Raw genomic sequence first — 23,550 nt, forward strand, 5'->3', positions numbered from 1 at the left:
GTAGGAGGGCAGCAGAGTCCGCAGTTGCTGCTGTTTCAGCACAGGCCACAGTGAAACTAGAGAACCTTTCAGCCCACTTCTTGCAGGGTCCATCGCCGCCATTTCAAGATGCTTTAATAAATATGAAAGGGAGAAAACTGCTTCTCTCCCTGTCTCTCCCCTGCCCCTCCCCCACTCTCCAGAGCACTTAAGCTTAAAATAAAATCCCATTGCAGAACTGCTGGCTTCTGGCAAGTCTGGTTTTCACTAAGTGGCCATTAGCACTCACCCACAGCCTGCTCCGAGTGGGTCTCTGCTATAAGCAGCTCTCCTGCCACTGAGTGTGGTTCTATGAACTACTCTGAGTCTGGTGCCACCCTTCTTGGTCATTGTAGATGTACTGGGAGGATTTACCCTTCAACATTGCTGACTGTGGAACCAGTGATGTAATCCAGCTCCCCAAGAGTCTAGCTTGGGTTTTACCCAATGCTCGGTGTATGCAGGCACAGGACACTGGCGCAGTGCTGCGCACTCCCCAAAAGGTGTGATTGTTGGGGTGCTGTTTTTCTCGCCTTAACATTGAGACTTGGAGTATTAGTTAAAGGCTTCTGCTCACCTGGAGTATAACGGTGACTACAAGACACTTTTCCTTGTGAAAACTGACTTTTCAGAGACACGTATGTTGATACAGTCTCAAGCTTGGGGGTGTGACCTACTTCTATTGGGGTACTGAAAAAACACCACCACCACCCACAACGGAGCATGCTTGTTAAGTGTACTACCAGTGCTATCTGCTAACGTGTACTCCTTTAGCTCGAGGGGGAGAGGTCAGTGCTTTAGAGCCCTGGGTTGAATCATGCCGGTCACCTCTGTGTGGGGTATGGTGGGATTAAAGGGTGCTAATGTACCCACATTATGCTGGCTTTGTGCCCCTGAACAGGATGCTCTTCAAGAGGCACTGACAGATGCTGTAGCTGGGGTGTGATGTGCCCTGACTATTCTGTAGTGCCATAGAATCTAGTGACCTACTGCATCAGGGATGCAAGTTAGGGTACCCCTTGGGGTTGCTCTAATGGGGGATGCAGGAGCAGGGAGGGTTAAGTCAGTACTCCGGATCAAGGGATGCAAACTGTCCCTCCTCTGACTCCGCATGGGGGTGTCTTTGACCTCTGCTGTCAGTGTTCTCAAATAATTTTTGTGAGATGTTTAATATCTTGGTGGTGGTGTAGCTGTGTTAGTCACAGGATATTAGAGACAAGGTAAATGAGGTAATATCTCTTACTGGACCAACTTCTGTTGTAGCTCAAAAGCTTGTACCTTCACAGAGCTTTCCATCAGGTCTGGGGAAGGAAGCAGTGTGTCTGACCTAAGTACAAGTTAGGACAGATTGTTAAGCAGAGGGGATAATACAGGAGAGGCAGTCACTTGAATGGGCAATTGGGGGTTAGATGATTATGCATAAAAGGTTTGAAGTGGGCAATTAAGGATAACAAGCGGGTGTGTTACAAATTGGTGTAATGAGCCAAAAAACAGTGTCTCTGTTAAGTCCAGGGCTTTTGGTATCGAGCAAAGTTATATATTTAAATTCACAGGCTTGCTTTTTGAAGGAGTTGGACAGGTTTCCCTTGAGGACAAGTATTGAAAGATCAAATCTACCCTGCTCCACAGCTGATTTAAATCATGATTTAAGTCACTAGTCAGGAAGACTTGCTTTAAGCATGGATTTCTACATAAAAGTGTGTTCTTATTGGTTATTAAACCTTAATACATATTCTTCACAACTCGGAGATGTAGGTTTCACTTTTAGAAGGTACACATTGCACATTTTTTTAAAATGATTTATTTTGAGAACTTTTCAGATTAGTTTTACAGCTATATCAGGAAATGAATGATTGGTTATTTCATTTACCAAAGGTAATTGAAGCAGATATTTATGAAGTCACTGGGAGGTGAACTATCTCCAATTCCACAGGTTAATCATTAATATTTGAAGGATTTTCTTGCCATGCTGTGCTAGGAGGAGAACATCACCAGACAGACACTTAAATTGTTTTATTTAACTAAAACAACAACGTTATGTATTCTGGATTTTTTTTTCCCCAATAGCAAACATACAATATTTTAGCAAAACAAGTATATGAATTTTTTAATTTAGTTAAACATTCACATTTTTTAAATTCAGGTTTGTTTTTGTTAAAATTGTGTTAACTAAAATAGTTAAATGAAATATTAAAAAAAAAAATTAAATAGACTATGTCAACCAGGTCAACACAAGAAACTTAAAATATTGGCTTCTGCCGCTAACTCAGTTGTCTTCACCTTCATTTTCCTATTTGTTCATAATCTGGAAAAGAAAAAGCTTTCCTGCTTTTTCAGGTCCTAAACGATTCCTTCCTTTGGAATGAATTAGTCCAAAGAAAGAAAATATTCTTTCTGCATTGGCAGAAGAAGCTACTGCTGTTAAAAGTGAGATTATCACTTCCAACAGCCTCTGAATCCAAGTAGGGTGACCAGATGTCCCAATTTTATAGGGACAGTCCTGATCTTTGGGTCTCTTTCTTATATAGGCTCCTATTTTACACACACACACACACACACACACACCCCCATCCTGATTTTTCACACTTGCTGTCTGGTCATTCTAAATCCAAGTGCTTAAGTGACTTCCACCAGTTCACTGGTGTGACTTTCTTTAAAATATCATCAGCAAACATATATTTCTTGAATGGTTCTTATTCCCAAACTGGGTCTCTTTTACGGCCTGCTGCCATTATAGGTTTTCCCTTCTAGTGAGAGAATGGTAGATCTCAAACCAATGAAGGTTACACTCAGAAAGACCTCAAGGCTTCTGGAATATGCCGCTCAAACAGTTTCACTTTTGTTTCTGCTGCCTGTCCCTCCCTTCTCACATTTATCTCCAGACTTCGTCTCCTTGTCCAGATCTATTCCGCCCCCAACAATCATCTATTCATTGAAGTTTTAGAAATTTTGCACTTTTAGAGAGAGGTAAGGGATTGACTCTGTGTACACAAATTTGCAGAAGGACAATAGGGTTGAGGTCTGTTATTTCTCACCTCTATATATTTAAAAACATTTTTGCTCTTAACATGTTATCTCTGGAGACACAAATCCACAGTTTGAGAACTGCAAAACTAAGCATCTCTGATGGTGCTCAGTCTAGAAGATACCAAGTCCCATTGGGTAGATAGATTATTTAGGTTAATCTTTCTATACAGAAGCCCCTGGAACCCCATAAGTTTGGGTCCCTAATCCATGAACTATTGGAACTCATTTACAAAACTTTTCTTAAACATTACATGAATATTTTGTCTCATACTATAAAATTAGAATTTATAATCCCTATTCCATGATGAGATACCTTTGAGCTATAATGTAAAAATAGTTTTAATGAATATACATTGGTTTTTCCCTCAAAAAGCATTTTATCAAAAAAATCCATTTTAAATAAAAAAAAATCCTTTTATTAAAATTTAATTTTTTTTTTTAAATCATTGATTTTTATCCACCCTGCTGTGGAGTGATTGCTTTGGAAAAGTTTGTCTATGGATGATATGGTGTTTTGTCTTTGCTCATCTTTCTGGATGAGCTCACTGGAATGCAGTGATTGTTTGGCTTCACGCACATAGTTGTTGTGGGGCCACTTGATGAGGTACCCCACATGGTGTGATAAACATGTGTAGGATCCATCCATTCTGAAAGGTGTGTGTGGGAGGGGGGTATTGATCATTGCAGCAGTGGAGATATCTGCAGGTTTTACATCTCTTCTGGCACGATCTGGTGCTGCTTTGAGTTGGTGTGTCCTGGTCTGTGAGGAACTTGCTTCTGGTGATGAGGTTGTAGGGTTGTTTCGAAGGCCATAGGGGATTTGGGAAAGAGTTCTTTCAGGGTGTGGTCTCCATCAACTATGTGTTGTAATTGTTTAATGATACCCCCATATGGGTTTTGGTGTGGAGTGGTAAGTGATAACTATGGGTGTGCCGTCAGTGGCTTCTCTTTCCTGTCTTTGAGCAAGTTCTCCTGGGGTATTAGGGTGGCCCTTTCCATGATGCAATCTCTGCCAGAGTGTCCTTGTTTAGTGAATGCAGTGTTTGTTGTATCCATGTTGGTTCCAAGTAGAGTGACCAGATGTCCTGATTTTGTAGGGACAGTCCTCCTAATTGGGGCTTTTTCTTGTATAGGCACCTATTACCCTCCAACCCCACCCCCATTTTTCACACTTTCTATCTGGTCACCCTAGTTCCAAGACATTAGAGAGACAAGCTGGGTGAGTGCCTCACCTGCCTTGTGTATCTTGTTTAGGGAAGTCATATATCAGAGGGGTAGCTGTGTTAGTCTGGCTCTGTAAAAGCTGCGAAGAGTCCTGTGGCACCTTATAGACTAACAGATGTATTGCTTAGGGAAGGTGGTTTTAAGTGTGTTTAAGATGTGTGTCTCAGACTTTCTCTTTTGGAGCAAATTCTGTTGTTTGAGTGTTTGGCTGTAGGTAACTTTTTTGCATGTGTGGTCTGGATTGGCTGCTGGATTTGTGGAAGCAAATGTGGTGACTGGTAGATTTCTTGTATATCGTGTTTAGATTAAGCGGATTGTGGTGTCCAGAAAGTTGATGCTGGTTATGGGAGTCTTCTAGAGAGAGTTGTGGTAGAAATCTGAGTGAGTTTAGATTTTCTGTCTGGAGGATGAAAATATTGATGTATCTCAGATACAATATTGGTGTTGCGGTGCATTTGTCCAGAAATTCTTCCTTGAGGCGGCTCATGAAGAGGTTGGCATATTGGGGAGCCATCCTGGCACCCAGGGCTGTTCCAGTGATTTGGGCAAAGTGTGTGTGTGTGTGTTAAATTGAAGTTGTTGTGGGTGAGGGTGAAATGGGTGAGTTTGAGTGGATTTCTGAGTTTTTTGTGCATTATCTTGTGTGTACTGGAGGCAAGCAGAGGGGATGGCTAGGGTGGGGTCTCAGCTGTTTGCAGCACCCTGTAGCCATCTCCCCTCAATCCTGGTGCGCCGCTTTGGGATGGTATGGGAATGAGACCTGCAAAGAAGGGTCTCCCTTCAACGTGCTAGAGAAGCTCCAAAGTAGACCTGAGTTGTTAATTGACGTTTCTGGCGTGGCTGCCAAACTGAAAAACCAGGGGAAATGTTGTTTGGTTTCAAAAACGTTTTCCAATTTGCTGACAAATTCCAAAGTTCAGGCCAGCAAAGATTGTGTGTGTGTTTGCACTCCACCCCTTTGCCTTCAGCACAGTGATTAGGGCAAACAGGATATACTAGACATAGGGCTGGTCTGCACTGAGAATTCACATCAGCAGTGAAAAACCCACACTCCTGGAGAGACGTAATACACTGAACTAACCCAGGGTGACTGTGCTGGGTCGACGGAAGAATTGTTCTGTTGATCTAGCTACTGCCTCTCTGGGAGGTGGATTAACTACAGCAAGGGGAGAATCCCTGAGGTTGGAATTCCTGCTCTGGAGCAGGGACTTGAGCTCAGACCTTTCTTCCTCTCTTCGTTCCTCTCCTCCCCTCCCCATACCAGTGCGTGTACAAACTGCCAGTCTGTAGGTTGTTATGGGTAGGTTGCTCTCAGTCTCTCCTGTTGAAGCTGTTCCACTTTAGATAAATATCTAAATAGTCATGGTGACAAAGAGTGAGGAGGAGTCTCTAGCCTGGTGATTAAAGCACTGATCTGGGAGGTAGATGTCCTCATTCAGATCTTCTCTGATTCAGAGGAGGGGTTTGAATCCACATCTCCTGCCCTAATTACCAGGTTAGAGAGTGGTACTCATGCTCTCTCCTGGGCACAATGAAGGAAAGATTGAGAGCCTGGGTATGTGCAAACTGTTGAGTTTGCTGTCCTCAAATTACCCTTTTTCCCTGGCAGAAACAAATCGGGTCAAATTCACAAATCGTTTGGGTTGACCAAAACTGTATCTTTCACCAAGTAATTTACTTGCCTGAAAAACATCACCATGTCCTGCTCCTCTGGGCTAGGAGTAAGGTGACAAAGGGTGGTGAGTCTGGGCCAGATTGCTGTTTCTGCTACAGGGACGCCTCTGCTAGTCCTTTCACATGAACAACTGTTGGGAAGAACCCCTTGGGCGAAGCCAGGCTGCTGCAGTGTCAGCAGCCCGTCACTTTATCTTGCAGTTCTGCAGACTTCACCAGAAGAGAAGGTGCAGGGCAAGTCTGGTTGAACCATTGTCCCTTACATTCCTCTCGCTGCTTCTGGAAGAACTGGCACTTCCTAATAGAGCCTAAATCCTTCCTCAACTTCCCCTTTCACTCTCTGCCACCTCTTGCTCAACATGCTGTCCGTTACCTAACCTCCACTCGGCCGCTCCATCTTTAGTTGTGCAGAAATGGCTGGTGATAGCTACTCTGGATTCAGGTGAGGGGACAATGCCTGGGATTAAGAAGGCAACCAGGCTGCGGACTTAATGTATCTGATTGTTGGCTTGGCAGCATCAGCAGCCTACCTGGATACCAGGTGCATGTACTAGTATCTAACTGAGGAGGGAGGCGTACATTTGTTCACTGTCTTGTGTTGTGGTCAGTGCCTAGCTGGCCCATGCCCCCTCACCAGAGATTGTTGTATGTTGGTTCTCTGGAACCCCTGCCAACACAATGTTGCTCTCTGTTCTCCTCTCGTGGTTAGGTCAGGTATACAGGTTTAAACCGTTTAAGTCCTATACTGCTTTCAAGCTAATGATCTCTGCCCTTCCACTCAGGCAATAGAAGCGCTTAGGCTTTTAGAGCCAGAGCTCCCAGGTTCATTGCTTATGGATGACCAGTCCTGAGGCATGGCTACATGAACATAGCTTTGTTCAGTAGCAGTGCAGCGAAGAGCTTAAGTGAGGACCATAACATTCCTGGCTCTCTGATAAGCCAAAATATACTTAATTCCAATGAGCAGTTTAGCTGCCTTGCTGGTGGTGGCTGCCTTGGTGCAAAGGGACACTGCGCTGGTGACAGTGAAAGCACTGAAGACTATAGACTAGCTTAACAGCCGAAGAACTGTAAAATGAATCCATAAATCACTCCATAGACAGTGGCCTGGCTTGAAGTAGTAGGGAGCACCTGCACTGCCTATTGACTTGAATGGTACCTGTGGTCATTATAATGCTCACAGGAGTGTGAGTACCAGCCTCGGGGCAGACTAGTTTTGAAAAAACAAAACAAAAAAATCCCCAGGGCACAAGCCTTAGATTTCACCAGCCAATTCCACCAAGTGCAAACTTCTCTGGCTCATTAGCTGCCTTAAACAGAGTCACAGACAGTCCCCTTGGGTACTCCAGTCTGTCTTGCCAGTCCAATGGTGAGCTGGAGCCAGTTCGCACTGGTTTGCTAGAACCGGTTGTTAAATTTAGAAGCCCTTTTAGAACCGGTTGTTCCGCGAGGGACAACCGGTTCTAAAAGGGCTTCTAAATTTAACCGGCCCAAAGTGGCGCCTTAGGTGCTGACTCCATGGGTGCTCCAGCCCTGAAGCATCCAAGGGGAAAATTTGGTGGGAGCAGAGCATCCACCGGCAGCTCCCTGCCCCACCCTCATCCCAGGTCACACCAAAGACCATGCTTGTAGCCAGCCCTATGGGAAACTATATGAAGATTTATTAAACAGGAAAAGGAAATGAGTTATTTACAAGCAAACAAACTTAGGTAACACAAATGTTAGTTTTCAGAGTAACAGCCGTGTTAGTCTGTATTCGCAAAAAGAAAAGGAGAACTTGTGGCACCTTAGAGACTAACCAATTTATTTGAGCATAAGCTTTCGTGAGCTACAGCTCACTTCATCGGATGCATACTGTGGAAAGTGTAGAAGATCTTATTATATACACACAAAGCATGAAAAAATACCTCCTCCCACCCCACCCTCCTGCTGGTAATAGCTTATCTAAAGTGATCACTCTCCTTACAATGTGTATGATAATCAAGGTGGGCCACTTCCAGCACAAATCCAGGTTTTCTCACCCTCCCACCCCACACACACAAACTCACTCTCCTGCTGGCAATAGCTTATCCAAAGTGACCACTCTCCTTACATTGTGCATGATAATCAAGGTGGGCCATCCCCAGCAGAAATCCAGGGTTTAACAAGAACGTTTTGGGGGGGGGGGGTGTAGGAAAAAAACAAGGGGAAATAGGCTACCTTGCATAATGACTAAGCCACTCCCAGTCTCTATTCAAGCCTAAGTTAATTGTATCCAATTTGCAAATGAATTCCAATTCAGCAGTTTCTCACTGGAGTCTGGATTTGAAGTTTTTTTGTTGTAAAATAGCGACTTTCATGTCTGTAATCATGTGACCAGAGAGATTGACCTGTTCTATGACTGGTTTATGAATGTTATAATTCTTGACATCTGATTTGTGTCCATTTACTCTTTTACGTAGAGACTGTCCAGTTTGACCAATGTACATGGCAGAGGGGCATTGCTGGCACATGATGACATATATCACATTGGTGGATGTGCAGGTGAACGAGCCTCTGATAGTGTGGCTGATGTTGTTAGGCCCTGTGATGGTGTCCCCTGAATAGATAGGTGGGCACAGTTGGCAACGGGCTTTGTTGCAAGGATAGGTTCCTGGGTTAGTGGTTCTGTTGTGTAGTATGTGGTTGCTGGTGAGTATTTGCTTCAGATTGGGGGGCTGTCTGTAGGCAAGGACTGGCCTGTCTCCCAAGATTTGTGAGAGTGTTGGGTCATCCTTCAGATAGGTTGTAGAGCCTTAATAATGCATTGGAGGGGTTTTAGTTGGGGGCTGAAGGTGACGGCTAGTGGCGTTCTGTTATTTTCTTTGTTAGGCCTGTCCTGTAGTAGGTGACTTCTGGGAACTCTTCTGGCTCTATCAATCTGTTTCTTCTCTTCCGCAGGTGGGTATTGTAGTTGTAAGAATGCTTGATAGAGATCTTGTAGGTGTCTGTCTCTGTCTGAGAGGTTGGAGCAAATGCGGTTGTATCACAGAGCTTGGCTGTAGACGATGGATCGTGTGGTGTGGTCAGGGTGAAAGCTGGAGGCATGTAGGTAGGAATAGCGGTCAGTAGGTTTCCAGTATAGGGTGGTGTTTATGTGACCATCGTTTATTAGCACTGTAGTGTCCAGGAAGTGGATCTCTTGTGTGGACTGGACCAGGCTGAGGTTGATGGTGGGATGGAAATTGTTGAAATCATGGTGGAATTCCTCAAGGGCTTCTTTTCCATGGGTCCAGATGATGAAGATGTCATCAATATAGCGCAAGTAGAGTAGGGGCGTTAGGGGACGAGAGCTGAGGAAGCGTTGTTCTAAATCAGCCATAAAAATGTTGGCATACTGTGGGGCCATGCGAGTACCCATAGCAGTGCCACTGATCTGAAGGTATACATTGTCCCCAACTGTAAAATAGTTATGGGAAAGGACAAAGTCACAAAGTTCAGCCACCAGGTTAGCCGTGACATTATCGGGGATAGTGTTCTTGATGGCTTGTAGTCCATCTTTGTGTGGAATGTTGGTGTAGAGGGCTTCTACATCCATAGTGGCCAGGATGGTGTTATCAGGAAGATCACCGATGGATTGTAGTTTCCTCAGGAAGTCAGTGGTGTCTCGAAGGTAACTGGGAGTGCTGGTAGTGTAGGGCCTGAGGAGGGAGTCTACATAGCCAGACAATCCTGCTGTCAGGGTGCCAACTGTGCCCACATATCTATTCAGGGAACACCATCACAGGGCCTAATAACATCAGCCACACTATCAGAGGCTCATTCACCTGCACATCCACCAATGTGATATATGCCATCATGTGCCAGTAATGCCCCTCTGCCATGTACATTGGTCAAACTGAACAGTCTCTACGTAAAAGAGTAAATGGACACAAATCAGATGTCAAGAATTATAACATTCATAAACCAGTCGGAGAACAGGTCAATTTCTCTGGTCACACGATTACAGACATGAAAGTCGCTATTTTACAACAAAAAAACTTCAAATCCAGACTCCAGCGAGAAACTGCTGAATGGGAATTCATTTGCAAATTGGATACAATTAACTTAGGCTTGAATAGAGACTGGGAGTGGCTTAGTCATTATGCAAGTTGCCTATTTCCTCTTGTTTTTTCCTACACCCCCTCCGCCCCTCAAAGTTCTTGTTAAACCCTGGATTTCTGCTGGGGATGGCCCACCTTGATTATCATGCACAATGTAAGGAGAGTGGTCACTTTGGATAAGCTATTGCCAGCAGGAGAGTGAGTTTGTGTGTGTGTGGGGGGGAGAAAACCTGGATTTGTGCTGGAAATAGCCCAACTTGATTATCATACACATTGTAAGGAGAGTGATCACTTTAGATAAGCTATTACCAGCAGGAGAGTGGGGTGGGAGGAGGTATTTTTTCATGCTTTATGTGTATAAAAAGATCTTCTACACTTTCCACAGTATGCATCCGATGAAGTGAGCTGTAGCTCACGAAAGCTTATGCTCAAATAAATTGGTTAGTCTCTAAGGTGCCACAAGTCCTCCTTTTCTTTTTACAAATGTTAGTCTTTGCCTATATTAAGTTTTGAAACCTTCTATAATCAGCTTGGTTCGTTTGTTTGTTCTTTAGGGCTAACCCAGGCTAAGGAGCTGGGGACCTCTTGCTTATGGGGAGGTTAGGTCGGTATAAGAACGTCTCTCAGGGGTGTGGATATTTCCCACACCCCCTGAGCAACTTTGTTATACTGGTACTGTTGTGTAGACCTGGTCCTTGCCTCCCCAGAGCTGCAGCAGCATAGAGATAGCTAGTAGTTCCCTTTGCTTGGGGTTTTTATCCCCTTCTTGCTACATGGTTTGAGCTGCAAACTCTGCTGATAGGAGGAGTCCACTTGCATGACTGATCTTCACTGGGAGGAGAGCGGAACAACAAGTCTTTTGTCCTCTTGTTGACAATTCCTCAGTTGTTGTAAGATCCACCCGCAGCCTCTCTGGTACTGATGGGCAGCCTCTTTCAACAGGGTCATAACAATTTCTGTAGAAGAGCAGCTCTTCACATTAATGTCACTCTCAAGTACTGTACAGCAATTCATACAGTATCAGAGGCTCACAATACAACTGCTCCAATATTACATTACAGTATGGAACACCACTATTCAAAGTAAGATTAACGCATGCAGCAACTCACATGCATCCAGTTGTCTAAACGCTTTATTATAAATCTAATGCCTATTTGATCAGTATTGACCCACAAGTGAGCCAAATGGATTCCAGCTGTGTCCAGTTGAGAGATGGAGACCTTGCTGTGACCTGGCAAATGGCCCGCAGCTTCAGTCGTTTCAGCGCCTCTGGAAAATCAAGCCTTGAGCCTCTTTCTAAATGTGTCAGAGAAATATGTGCAGTGGGTACCCTGGGCTGGAGCTACCTTTTAGAGATGGGCACATGGGATGTGTACCTAGCTTGGGACTAGAGCTGTTTGGAATCTTTGCATTTTGAAAAAAGTTGTGCAATTTTCCTCTTTCTTGCCCTACTTTTGACAATGTAGATTTGAATGTTTGGCTTTGCCATTGCTGGGTTTCCATTCTCCTTTGGCTGAATTCCATTAGGTTTTACGGGTGGGGGGAAAGATCAGATAGAAAAATGGTATATTAAAAGAAAAATGGAGCAGCATGGACAGACATGCAGGCAGGAGAGGGAGTGTGTGTGTGCGTGTAAATGGTTCTTGTACCCTAATGAATAAGGCAGACTGTCCTGTAGTTAGAAATCAAATTCTTCTGGAAGATGGCAGGGGAACAAAAGAACAAGGGGGAGAAATCTCCTTGAACTCAAGCTAGTCTTGCCCAACCTCTGACCACACAAGTTAACCCAAATGGCCTCAGAGTTAGAAGGGATCTCAGTTAGAGCCTAGCTGGGCAGCGGAAGTCCAGCTCTGGAGCTCAGGGAGCAGGGGTGGGGATCTCCTCCTGCTCCATACATCTGGAGCTAGACCTGTGGAGGCATTATTTCTTGTTATCTTTGCAGTTGAGACTGGAGCAGGAATTCTGTAGCACGGAGAAGTGACATTTACTTCTTAGTTCTTCCCAGTCTTCCTCCGCAATTACTGTACTGTACTCCTCTCATGCTGTGCTTTAGCCCCAGGCTCATTTCAGATGGGACTTGGCGTCTGACATGAAGGTTGAGAAATTGGAGGCTTGAGGTTTTGAAAGCGCTCTCCTGTCTGTGTAATGCTGGTATCTAGCACTACAGAAGTTGTTCAGAAGGGAAGTTGCCTCATATAATCAAGTACAGTACATGGAGCCAGACAAATGTGATACACCGCCTCGGGCCTGAGCCAAAGCCCACTGAAATCAATGGAAAGGATCCTATTGACTTAAATAGGCTTTGGGTCCAGCTCCTGCTGCTGGAATGAATGTGGACCAGTGGACAGAACACTGGGCTGGGAATCGGAAGACTTGGCTCCTGTTCCCAGCTCTGCCATTGACCCTGGGCAAGTCTCTCTGCCTCCATTTTTTCCCCCTCCCACCCTCAGTCTGTTTAGTCTGTAAGTCGCTGCCCTGAAGAGCTACCTCATGCTCTGCTTGTACAGCACCTGGTGCAGTGGGGCCTCTGTTTTAAGTTGGGGCTTCCATGTGCCACCACAATACAAACAATGATAAAGGAGTGGACCTGATTTGCCTTCTGTTTTTGAAGGATTTCATCCATGTCTTAGTATAAACTTCCCGAAAGTGTTTGTAATTCTTCTTACTGTTCTACTGACTTGCTCTGCCATGCACTAGCTTCTCATTAAACCAAAACCGACGTGCACTAATGAGTACATCTATATTTGCACAGTATTTTTAGAGCTCCCGTTGGGCTATTACAATTATAGCTGGCGTTGTAAAGGTATGGGACACCAGATTTTCAGTGGGTTTGAAACACTTCTTTCCCTTCTCAAAGGCTTCTTCCCCTCCCCACCTCTAGGTCTCCAAGACACTCCTATGAGGAAGAGGACAGTGGTCTGAGGGAAGCTGAAGTCAAGCTGGAGCAGGTCCAGCTGAATCAGGAGGGCCCGGAGGAGATTCCCGGGGAGAATGAGGAGATGAAGCAGGAGCCGCTGGAGACAGAGGAGCCTCAGCAACTTTTTGAGGCAGAATGCATTCAAGAGCAGCAGGAGGAAGAGGAGGAGGAGAAAGCTGGGCAGGAGGTCAGAGCAGAAATATTGGATCTGTGATCTCTCTTGGTATGGCTGTGACTTCATGGGGGACCATCCGTGTGGGGTAGATGCATCGCAGCAATGTGTAAAACAGGGCTTGTACTTGTGATACTTACCTATCCCAGTAGCTTAAAGGGTCACACTCGTGTGCGCTCTGCCTTACGATGGTGCAGCACGTCTACCCCGGCAGTTTGCATTGGTATAGCTGCAGCTGTGCAAGCACCCCCAGTTACACATAGCTTAAGTGTGCAGACGCCACTTTCATGTTTACTGGCTCCTTTCTTCTCTCCTCCCTTCTTCTTCCCCCCTCCCAAAAATCAGTCACTGCACACAATGGAGAACTTAGTGCTGCTCTGACAAGTAGCACCACAAGGCCTGTAATTCTGTGTTCTAATTCTCTGCTGTGGTATATGTGTTCTGCCTTCTCTCATCATCATTCACTACGGAGAGTGTCACAGGTTCTCCAGTCCTATAAAGCCACAGATATAGGACTCTTAAGGAAATTCTGAACCCGTGTGTTCAGAACCGTGCCCCCCCCCCCTTTTTTTTTTTGTTCCATGCTCTGAGAAGCCTTGGCCTGATCTACTAATCTGAAATTGGGGTCCAGCATTGCTGCCTTCCATCCCCTAGGGGTGTCTATGCTGTATCTAGTTCAAGGCGTGGTGTGGCCCTGGTAAACAAGGGAGACAAAGCTGGAACTCAAGCTGTATGGAAGCCTGTCTGTGTCACTCTGAGTTGTAATAAACATTTAAGATGGACTGTGATTGCATATATCATGACATCCCTCTTATTAGGGGTTGGTATGGCTTCATAGCTCCTCAAAATAAATTTAGTTAGTTTCCCTGTCCCCTGCCTGAGAGTGAGGATATATATTCCTTTCTGATGGGGGCTGGGCAAAATTGGTGGGAAATGTCTTTGTGAAAACTCATGCAGAATGCCTCACCAGTTCATTTTGTGACCTTGCACCTGTACAAATGTTGTATTTTTAAATGACGACTGGGAGAATGAATTTTTTACATGTGAAAGAAAGCTCAGTATCTTTGCCCAAAGTTTAATTTGTGGGGGTGGATCTGACACTTGTTACAGTGGAAGTTTATTAATCGGCTTTGCTCCTGATCTGCTCATTCTTTGCATTTAGGAGAAAAAGAGGAGGAGGAATGAGGAGGAGGAGACACCAGAAAAACGCCAGAAAGCTCCGAGCACCTCCAGCATGGAAGGGGAAGAGGATGAACAATGTGATGGCCAGTCCCCAGCGAGTTCCACAACGGTACATGCTACTAAGAGTGCTCTGAATCGCAAGTGCACTTAGAGCTGGCCTAAACCTTAGTGAGAGGAGACCTGACTGGTGTGGCTATGTAGGGGGGAGGAAAGATGGTCTAATACTGAAGACCTCAGGAGATCTGGATTCACATGCGAGTTCAACAGACTTCCAGTGTGACCTTGGGAAAGTCACTTACTCTCTCTCCCTCATTTGTAAAATGGGCATAATCCTTTCTCCATCTGTTGTCTGGCTTGTCTACTTACACAGTCAGCTCTTTGGAGCAGGGATTGCCTCTCCTTATGGGGATGTACAGCACCTAACACAATGGTGCCCTAGTCTCAACTGGGGCCTCTAAGAACTTTTATAATACAAAGTGGTAGTAACCTTGGCCATCTTCAACATTCATGAATTTAATCAAACGGATAGTCTGTCTTGTTTCCTAGCATGTAATACTGGGTCTGCTTTATACACTTCCCCCTCAATGTCCTGTGGATACGCAGCCCTGTGTATCCAGATATGGTAGGTGTATGGGGAAAATGGCTCTTCTCCTGTCAGAGTTGATTTTGTTGGCCACGGATTAGGATGGAGAGTGAGGAGTCCAGTGCATGCAGATTTCATTCATCTTTGGGGTGATGGCGGAGCGTTCGGGTGGCCTCTTAAGCACCTGTTAGCATTGTGCTCCCTTTGACTCTTAAACCCGATGCTGCCTGCATGTGACTCAAGGTTGCCTGGTGAGGGAGAGTTATATCACTTTCAAAAGGTGTTGACAAGAAACATGTAGCAAGGGGAGTGTTTCGTTTGTAACGGTCGGAGGAGCTGCTCAGACAGGGAGCAGAGCTTTGTTACATTACAGGAAACATTAAGAATAAAAATCAAACTTCTGGGGAGCAATAGAACTACCTGGATTCTGGCCCCAGTCTGTTTGCATTGTGACGAGTGATGGGAATGTGTGTGACTATCAAGCCAGGAAGAAAAATCCCTCACTGCACTGAGCAGAGTGGGTGGCAAAAGAGAAACAATCTAGTTTTGGAGCTTAACCATGGGCTTCAGTGAGAGCAGAGTAGGGCTGGTGCTTCTGAAAAATCCCACCCTACCTTTGATACTAGGGACAGAAGCTCTCTTGCAGAGTAACCCCCAAATACCTATACCTTCCTAGGGAACTGTTGCTATGACCAATCCCATACACAGCAGGGAAGGGGTTAAATATCCAGCAGGGAAGGGCTTAAATACTGCCTCCGAAGGGGCCTTTATGGCGTTGGTGGGGAAGCTTCCCCACCAATCAGGCTGTACACGCGTTCATTCAGGGGAGAGAGGTGCTCACAATCTTTGCAAAGCAGAAAGGACTTACGCACAAGCAGTGGAAGGAATTTTGTTTAAACTATAAAATATATATTTAAAACCCTGGATCATCCATAAGAAACCAAGAATGGAATCGTTCCAGGCTGGGACTGGTTTGGAAAGGCATGAGCCTGTGGGGAGAAACATAGGATTAGGACAGGTTTCAGAGTAGCAGCTGTGTTAGTCTGTATCGGCAAAAAGAAAAGGAGGACTTGTGGCACCTGAGAGACTAACAAATTTATTAGAGCACAAGCTTTAGGACATACTCTTATTTTAACCACAGTAGTGTCTACTGGTGTGAGACGGGGAAGCTTGCTCCTTTAGCTCAGGCAGTTGAAGCTCGTGTCTCTTAGATCCAGAGTTCCTGGGTGGGTGGGTGAGGTCTCAACGTAACAAGTAGCAGTCTGATACTCCAAAGGCCTCTTTAACCAGGAAAGGGGGATTTAAAAAATGAAAGCAATGGAGGAATGAAGGGGTTCTCAAGGCATGAAGTAACCAGCCACAGAAGAAGGGACGTTAGGTACCCGAAGTCTTGCCACAGACTTTCTTCATGGCCTGGAGCCAGGAGGTCAGCTAGATATTTATAATGTTCGCTTCTGTCCTCTAAACAAATCAAGGAGTTCAGAAAGTTCATCAGTGTGAAGGTCTGGGCTGGGGAGCAGGGCTCCAGTAAATGAGCAGTGCAGAAAGGCTGTGAATAGACTTTAGTGTGTCATGCAGAAATGAAGCAACTTCTCCGGTTTGTACTTGTAATAGCTCTCTGGACATGCGAGCAGTGTTAATGCTGGACTCTTGGTGGGGGAATGGAACAACAGAGCAATCCCTTGTTCCTGTATAGTACCTCTCCTCCAAGGATTACAAAAATTACTGTAAATACCCAACAGATGCGGGGTGTGATGTGCTATCGCTACTCTTTGGAAGCCCAGACACAGATGGTGATCTACAGCCTGCCCAAGTTGCCAATTAACTTGCTGCTTGAGCTGGGAATAGAGGGCTGATTCTCTGTTTCTGGATTCACAGTCCTGAGCTCAAACTGCAAACACTCCCCAGCCTCTGAAATGTTGCAGCTCTGACAGGCTGAGCCCTGCTGATGATAGAATAATTTTCCAGAGCAGAAAATGGATGTGATATGAACTGCTCAGCGAGAGGTGCATTTTACAGAGAATACTCCCAAACAAGTATGCTATAAACCAGCAGAACGATCATCCTAATGCATCCCCGTTTAAAGTAATAGAGCTTGAGGGCATCTACAAACAGCCTCTTCTAATGTATCTTGCATATGTCCACACAGCAATTGGACAAGTTTGTCTTGTCAGATGCTTGTGGGATATGTAAGCTCATCTGCTGCACCTTGGTGTGTGAGTGCACAGCTTGTTTTGGGCTAATTTCTTGTACAAGTCCTTCTGCAAGTAAGTTTTTCAATAGGGTTTGATTTGCCAGAAGGCTCTGCTGGTTAAATCACTCCTCTGTCTTGGAGCCTTCTTGCAGTGGAATGGCCAGTGCAAACTATGTTCTGTCACAGATGCCATTTTCTGTCCATCTTCCTCTTTTTCCTGCTTTTTTTTTTTTTTTGCTCTTCTCTTTACCTTTCTATACCTGACCCTTCCATTCTCCTCATCACCAAGAGCCTATGTGAGTCTTACAGTGGAGAGGCCCTGCAGCTTGGCTCCAGGGTCACCCATGTGCTGGAATATGATGGGATGGGAGGAGGGAAGCTTGGTGGTCAGGTTACTGCTTACACTGGCAGCCCACATGCATGTTAGTGGCTCCTGTGGCCAGAGGAATTAGTGACCCTCAGAGAGCAGGATCAGGCTGTGACTTCAGTGGGGATGGACGAGGTACAGGTGTCATGCAGCTTTTCCTCCTGCACTCTGCCCTATATGTGACTCTTCCTTCAAGATGAGGGAATCACTGGGCTGGAGACTTTGTGGGGGAAGCTTTTTAAAATACAGATGTTTGACTCTTCACTGCTGTTCATCCTATGGTGCTCTGGAAGCTTGCTTTCCTGATAGCTCATCCACTTTGAAGCCATCTCCAGAACTTGTTGGTCCAGCACCATCAGATCTCCTGCATCTACCATCATTGCTGTTGCAGAAGAAGATGCCACCTCTTGATTGCAAAGTGGGGAGTTTTAGGGACACCCTGGGGCTGGCTGACTGGTTCAGTCATTCCAGGGTATAGGTAGGGAGGTGGGCGGAAACAAGATAGTTTTGAAACTATCCAAATCTCTCGGGGGTGGAGAGAACTCACTGATTCAAGTTATGACCAATTAAGATGAGGGACTCGGGGCAGCAGGCAAAACTGATTGTCTCTTCTTTCTCATCTCTCCCCATTTAGATCACAGACCGAACTGAATCCCTGAACCGCTCCATAAAGAAAAGGTAATTCTCCTTCCACTGAATGACCTGGTGGTAATTCTCCACTGGGCTTTGACTTGGGTATTACTGTAACGCAGACCCACACCTGAACCAAAGGCACAATTTCAAGTGATTGTGGGTTGAGGGGGAACAGTGTCCTATTGCTTAGTGGGTCACTTGAACATCTTTCAGAACCAGCATTTGTGACTTTCGGGGGGGATGGGAGGAAACTAGTGGATTCTTCCCAAAAGAGGCTTGGGTAGACCTCACTCTCATGAGCTTAAAGCAATAAGACTTAATTCCTCCTTCCTTCTTTCTCTAGCAACAGCGTGAAGAAGACTCAGCCACCACTTCCTGTTTCCAAGATTGATGACAGACTGGAGCAGTACACTCATGCCATTGAGGTGATGCGCTCAATCACATAGGTGGCATGCTCTCGGTCCCCAGCCCCATATAGGCTTTATTCTGTTCTGGATAGTCCTCACCTTCTTTGGTCTTTGTAGACTCCGCCCTAGCAGCTAGCTATAATAATACTGGAAGGGATTGAATCTAATTTTCCTAAATCCCTCCATGCTCTTTAATTCATCAGGATAAGGAATCTTGTGGCTTTTGAGCAGGAGTGCTGGAGATGTGAACAAGCCATTTTCTCCTATCTTACTATACCAGACTAGGACTGTCTCATCCCTGCATTTCTCTGTCCTGAATGGGCACAATGTTCTTCTACTTAGCCTCCATGTTCTTATTTGTTTCTGTCCTTTGACTCTGTAGTTAATGTATCCATCGGAATGATAATTTACAACCTCCTTCCCCAAGAAGCTATTCACAAAAATCTGCAAGTGCTCGGAACACTTTCACTTTGATTTGCTTTGTTTCCAGACATCCGAGAAGGTTCAGAAACTTGTCCGACAATCTTCCCTTGAACTTGCCACCACAAGCATGGTTGTAGCCAGCACAAAAAACCTCTGGGAGACTGGAGAGGTTGCAGCTCAGTCCTCTGTTAAGTCCCCATCCTGTAAGGTAAGACTGAGTTTTATATGCCCAGACAACTCTACTGCAGGAGAAGGGGTATAGCTCTTTGTTTCATGTCAGAGGGCTGCACCTGTGTCTAATAGCATGAACTTCAGAAAGAAAAGTTACCCTGCTACATGGTTGGCTGGGTTTACTCAAATTATTCAGGTGCATATCACTGTGGAGTAGGGACTTGAAAGGACAATGGTATCAGGAGTAGCAATGTCAGGTTAAAACCCCATTCTTCCCCTTTTCTATTGACATCCACGTTAAAACTTTCAGATGTTCTGTCTTTACTTCCTACAATTCACTAAAGCTTTGTCCGTACCTGGATTAGCCCCAGCTACAAGAGTGCACATACCAAGGAAACTGGTTTTGTTTATCCTGGCTTGAAATGGAGTTAAACTGAATGGCTGAAAATGGTTGTTTCCTTGTCTGCACTAAGAGCCACACCAGTTGCTTTGTATCGATGGCTCAGTGGTAAATTTGGGACAGGCAAGTGGTAAATTTGAACAATGGAAAGCAGTTACTCTCCATTTCTAGTGAATTGCATTTTCTGGTTCAAGTGCTGGCACAATGCTGCAACATCTAGGTTGCAAAGGGCTCAAGGCAAAAATGTCTCTTTGAAAACTGCTTCACTTAAAGCTTCCTAGGAAAAAAACTTTCCTATTAATACTTAATATTGTAAACCTTTTCCCTATAAAACCTACATGTTGGGCCTTAGATCCAGTGTCCTGTTAAAATACCAAATGTTGGAGGATGGTTAAGAAAAGGGAGTCTTATGCCCCTGGTATGCAGCCATATTCCTGCCCAGTGTGACTCTACCCAAACACATGGCCACATACCATAGTTATTGGGCAGGTGGATTCAGTAAGTGTGAAAGGAACAAAAACAGCTTTCAGCTGTGTTGGTGGCAGGGTGATGAGATTCATTCTTGTGTCCCCAGGATATTGTAGCTGGAGATATTGTGAATAAGCGAAGCATGTGGGAACAGAAGGGTACCCCCAAAAATGAAGGCAACATCAAGGTAAGTAGCTTCTCCTTAGGTATCTCTGTTATAGCACTTGCTTTATGGTATTGGGGCTGAGTTTGTTCAAGAGAATTCTCCCTTAGGTCACAAGGATGCCTGTATATTGGAGCATGGGTTGAGGTTGCCTACTAACGGAAGCAAACGCCTAGGCCAAAGGAGGTATCCTCCATGGCAGTAACAGGAAGGCATGTTGTCTTCTTTTCTAAATGTATCTGTTGTAAGAAACATCTCCACTAATTTAATGAAGGGCTGGGACGAAAGCCCAAGGTTCTCTTCTTCCCCTCCTGCCCCCCCCAACTCTGATATCATTTGCATTTGGATTGAAACTCTACAGGTTGGGCTAATCGTTAAGTTTTTTAAAATTGTTAAATAATAGCCTAATTTTCTGGAAGTGCAGAGTGGCTTAGATACCTGGGGTTCTGTTTCTTGGCTGCCTTCTAGTTCTGAAAGGTGTAGAGGCCTCTAAGGGTGCATGGGTATAGTGCATTAAAAGGTACTGACCCAAGATTGAGAATTGTCCTGGCTCCATAGAAGTTCAACTCTGATACGGCCTTTCCTTTTGGTATAGGGTTACCGGAGAGGTTTGACTGAGCTGAATCTTACCATTGATGTCATGATGATTTTTAAAATTGTTGTATTATCTGACAGTTCCAATAATTATCCATCTCCATTATTATTTTATTGTACATATTTGTCTAGGCAAAAAGGTGGTAGGAACAGGCAATAGTAAGCTCTCACCCCATGTGGGAACCTGGGCCACATTAAAATATTGAAGTCCAAGAACCTCACCTGCTCCTCAGACTTCAATTTATTTGACTCCTTCTTTAAGTTTCTTAAATATTAAGAATTATTTGTGTTAGCTGAGATGGACACTTGAGGAAGGACCCTAATCCTCACTTCTTTCCTCCATTCAGACCTCCACTTCTGGCAAGAGGTACAAGTTTGTAGCAACTGGACATGGCCAGTACAAGAAGGTGTTGATAGATGATGCAACGGAGCAATAGCGTGTGTGGAGTACCAATGAACCAGGTAGGTGAGACAAAACCTCTGACTGTAGGAGAACCACCTGGTACTTCTCTGGCAGGACAGCTAGGACGATGCAGCACAATAAGTGTAAAAGTTGTTTTTTCAGCCTATACATTCTACGTTGCCAGCCAGACTTGAGTGGGTTGGAAGGTACTGTATGGACAAAAGGTGGGTTCCTACTTCCTGGCAAACAATCCTCTTTGGGGTAGAAGGAGAAGGGCATGCACAAAGAAATTCTTTCTAGCAGCTGTGCAGCGTAGGATGCCCATGTTAGCTGCAGCTAGAAAACTTACCTGGCAGATCAGACTATTTATGGAAGCTACTGACCTCAGCCCCACTCAGAGTAAAAGTGCCTTGGTTGAACTAGACATGGCTTAATAGGATCTCTTGTACTGTAAAGAGTAAGAACTGTAGGTGCGGGGGGGGGGGGTAGTTGAAGTTCATTCCAGATAGTCATGGAAGCGGACCAAGTCCTCTGTGTCCAATGTGTTCATGGGACCTGATCCAGTGACCATTGAGGTCAATGAAAGGATTCCTATTCACTTCAGTGGCATTTGGATCAGGCCTATGCTTGGGGGTGGGGTGGGGAGTGATCTTGTGAAAAGGTGCACTGTTTCTAGATAAAGTGGCACAGAAGGAACGGTCTAGTCACGTTAAGCAGGGAGGGGAAGAGCGTAGATGTTATCTGTGCCCACTTGAAACCCAGAGACTGTTCCTCACCCTCTGAGGACCCTGGTGCTTGTATTAATAGATATCCCTGTGCTATTTTAAGTGGCCAGTAGTAGATGACTTAAGGGCAAAGAAGAGCTCGTTCCAAGTGGTGTGATAATGGCAAAGCACCCTGAGTGACGCTCTGCGCAGGAAAAACCAGAGTTTGACTTCTCATAAAATCTTTATTGATTTTCCAAGCTTTATGTAGTACTCAGTCTTTACAAAAGCACCTCGTCCATCCCTCCCTAATTACCACACGCGTTCCCATCCCATGGGATTGTGTATACAGACGTGGAGGCCTATAGATCACTTTGTGACCATACCCACCTCTCTGCTCCTCATTTCTAAAACCTGCTTCAACTCTCTGCTTTCATCATATATCTTGTCCTCTAAATCTACATAGATTCCCCTTGCTGTACTCTCCTTTCATGTGCCAAGCCTGACCTTGCTGAGCTTGACTCTCCTAGGTGCGGTTAAACCTCATTATCTGAGTTCCTGCTGCTCACTTCCAAAGGGGTTTTCCTCCCCATCCAGGGAAATAAACCACTTCATTAGTTTGAGCCTGTCTAGGAGACTTAGACTCCTGTCTCTGAATCACTCAGTCCCTCCTCAAAAGGCAAACCGGCAATGACTAGACCTCCCCTAGGACAGCCATAGCTAATACTCTAAATGGTGAGGGCTGTGCCACAGTACTGCAGTTCAGAGTCTTTCTCTGGCTCCAAATGTTGGTACTTAAAGACAAAAAGGTTGAAATGGCTTTGGGTGCTGGGTTTCACCTCTGCTTTCGCTTGCTTCTGTGATTGTTTCATGTCTTGAGTGTGTCTTCTCTCCCTACCTATCTTGTTTAGCACTGCTCTCCCCCTTCCTCATCACGCAGTCCCCCTTCACACTCTGCTTTTCTGCTCATGGGGAGCCCCCATGATGCCACTTTTTAAGCCACTGGAAGGCTCACTATGAAGTGTCGCAGGGCAGGGTGTTGCGCATTCTCCCCCGCACCCTCCACTTCCTCTTGGCAGCCTCATGAAACAGGTTGTCTCCAAGTGATGGCTTGTAAAGTTACTGATTGGCTGCCACCACATAATACCTTAGTAACTTCAACCACATATTGAAGGGGTTTAGTTATTGTCGTCCCCTTTCTCTTTCCACAACATGTCATAAGAACATAGGAACATAAGAATGCCCATGCTGGGTCAGACCAAAGGTCCATCTAGCCCAGTATCCTGTCTTCTGACAGTGGCAAATGCCAGGTGCCCCCGAGGGAATGAACAGAACAGGTCATTAAGTGATCCATCCCCTGTTGCCCATTCCCAGCTTCTAGCAAACAGAGGCTAGGGACACCATCCCTGTCCATCCTGGCTAATAGCTGTTGATTGAGCTATTCTTCCTGAAATTATCTAGTTTGTGTTTTTTTTTTTTTTTAACCCTGTTATAGTCTTGGCCTTCACAAAATCCTCTGGCAAGGAGTTCCACAGGTTGACTCTGTGTGGGGAAAAAATACTTCCTTTGGTTTGTTTTAAACGTGCTGACTATTAATTTCATTTGGTGACCCCTAGTTCCTGTGTTATGAGAAGGAGTAAATAACACTTTCTTTCTTTCTTCCTCCACACCAGTCATGATTTTATAAACCTCTATCCTATCCCCCGCTCTCCCCCCTTAGTAGTCTCTTTTCCAAGCTGAAAAGTCCCAGTTTTATTAATGTCTC

General features: G+C 45.1%; 1 protein-coding gene across 5 annotated transcripts in view; it reads left to right on the forward strand.

The window, feature by feature from the left end:
• Positions 1-23,550, forward strand: part of LSP1 (lymphocyte specific protein 1) — an 84,298-nt gene that overhangs the window by 46,567 nt on the left and 14,181 nt on the right. For all 5 annotated transcript variants that reach the window (XM_048854222.2, XM_048854225.2, XM_075129323.1 and 2 more), the window contains 7 exons: positions 12,886-13,108; positions 14,256-14,384; positions 18,054-18,097; positions 18,396-18,477; positions 18,950-19,090; positions 20,028-20,108; positions 21,026-21,140. In XM_048854222.2, the coding sequence (XP_048710179.1) occupies positions 12,886-13,108; positions 14,256-14,384; positions 18,054-18,097; positions 18,396-18,477; positions 18,950-19,090; positions 20,028-20,108; positions 21,026-21,115 (790 nt within the window). In that variant the 3' untranslated portion in view covers positions 21,116-21,140. The remainder of the gene's footprint in view (positions 1-12,885; positions 13,109-14,255; positions 14,385-18,053; positions 18,098-18,395; positions 18,478-18,949; positions 19,091-20,027; positions 20,109-21,025; positions 21,141-23,550) is intronic.

Source organism: Caretta caretta, chromosome 6 (genome assembly GCF_965140235.1).
Source record: "Caretta caretta isolate rCarCar2 chromosome 6, rCarCar1.hap1, whole genome shotgun sequence".
Taxonomy (NCBI): Eukaryota; Metazoa; Chordata; order Testudines; family Cheloniidae; genus Caretta; species Caretta caretta.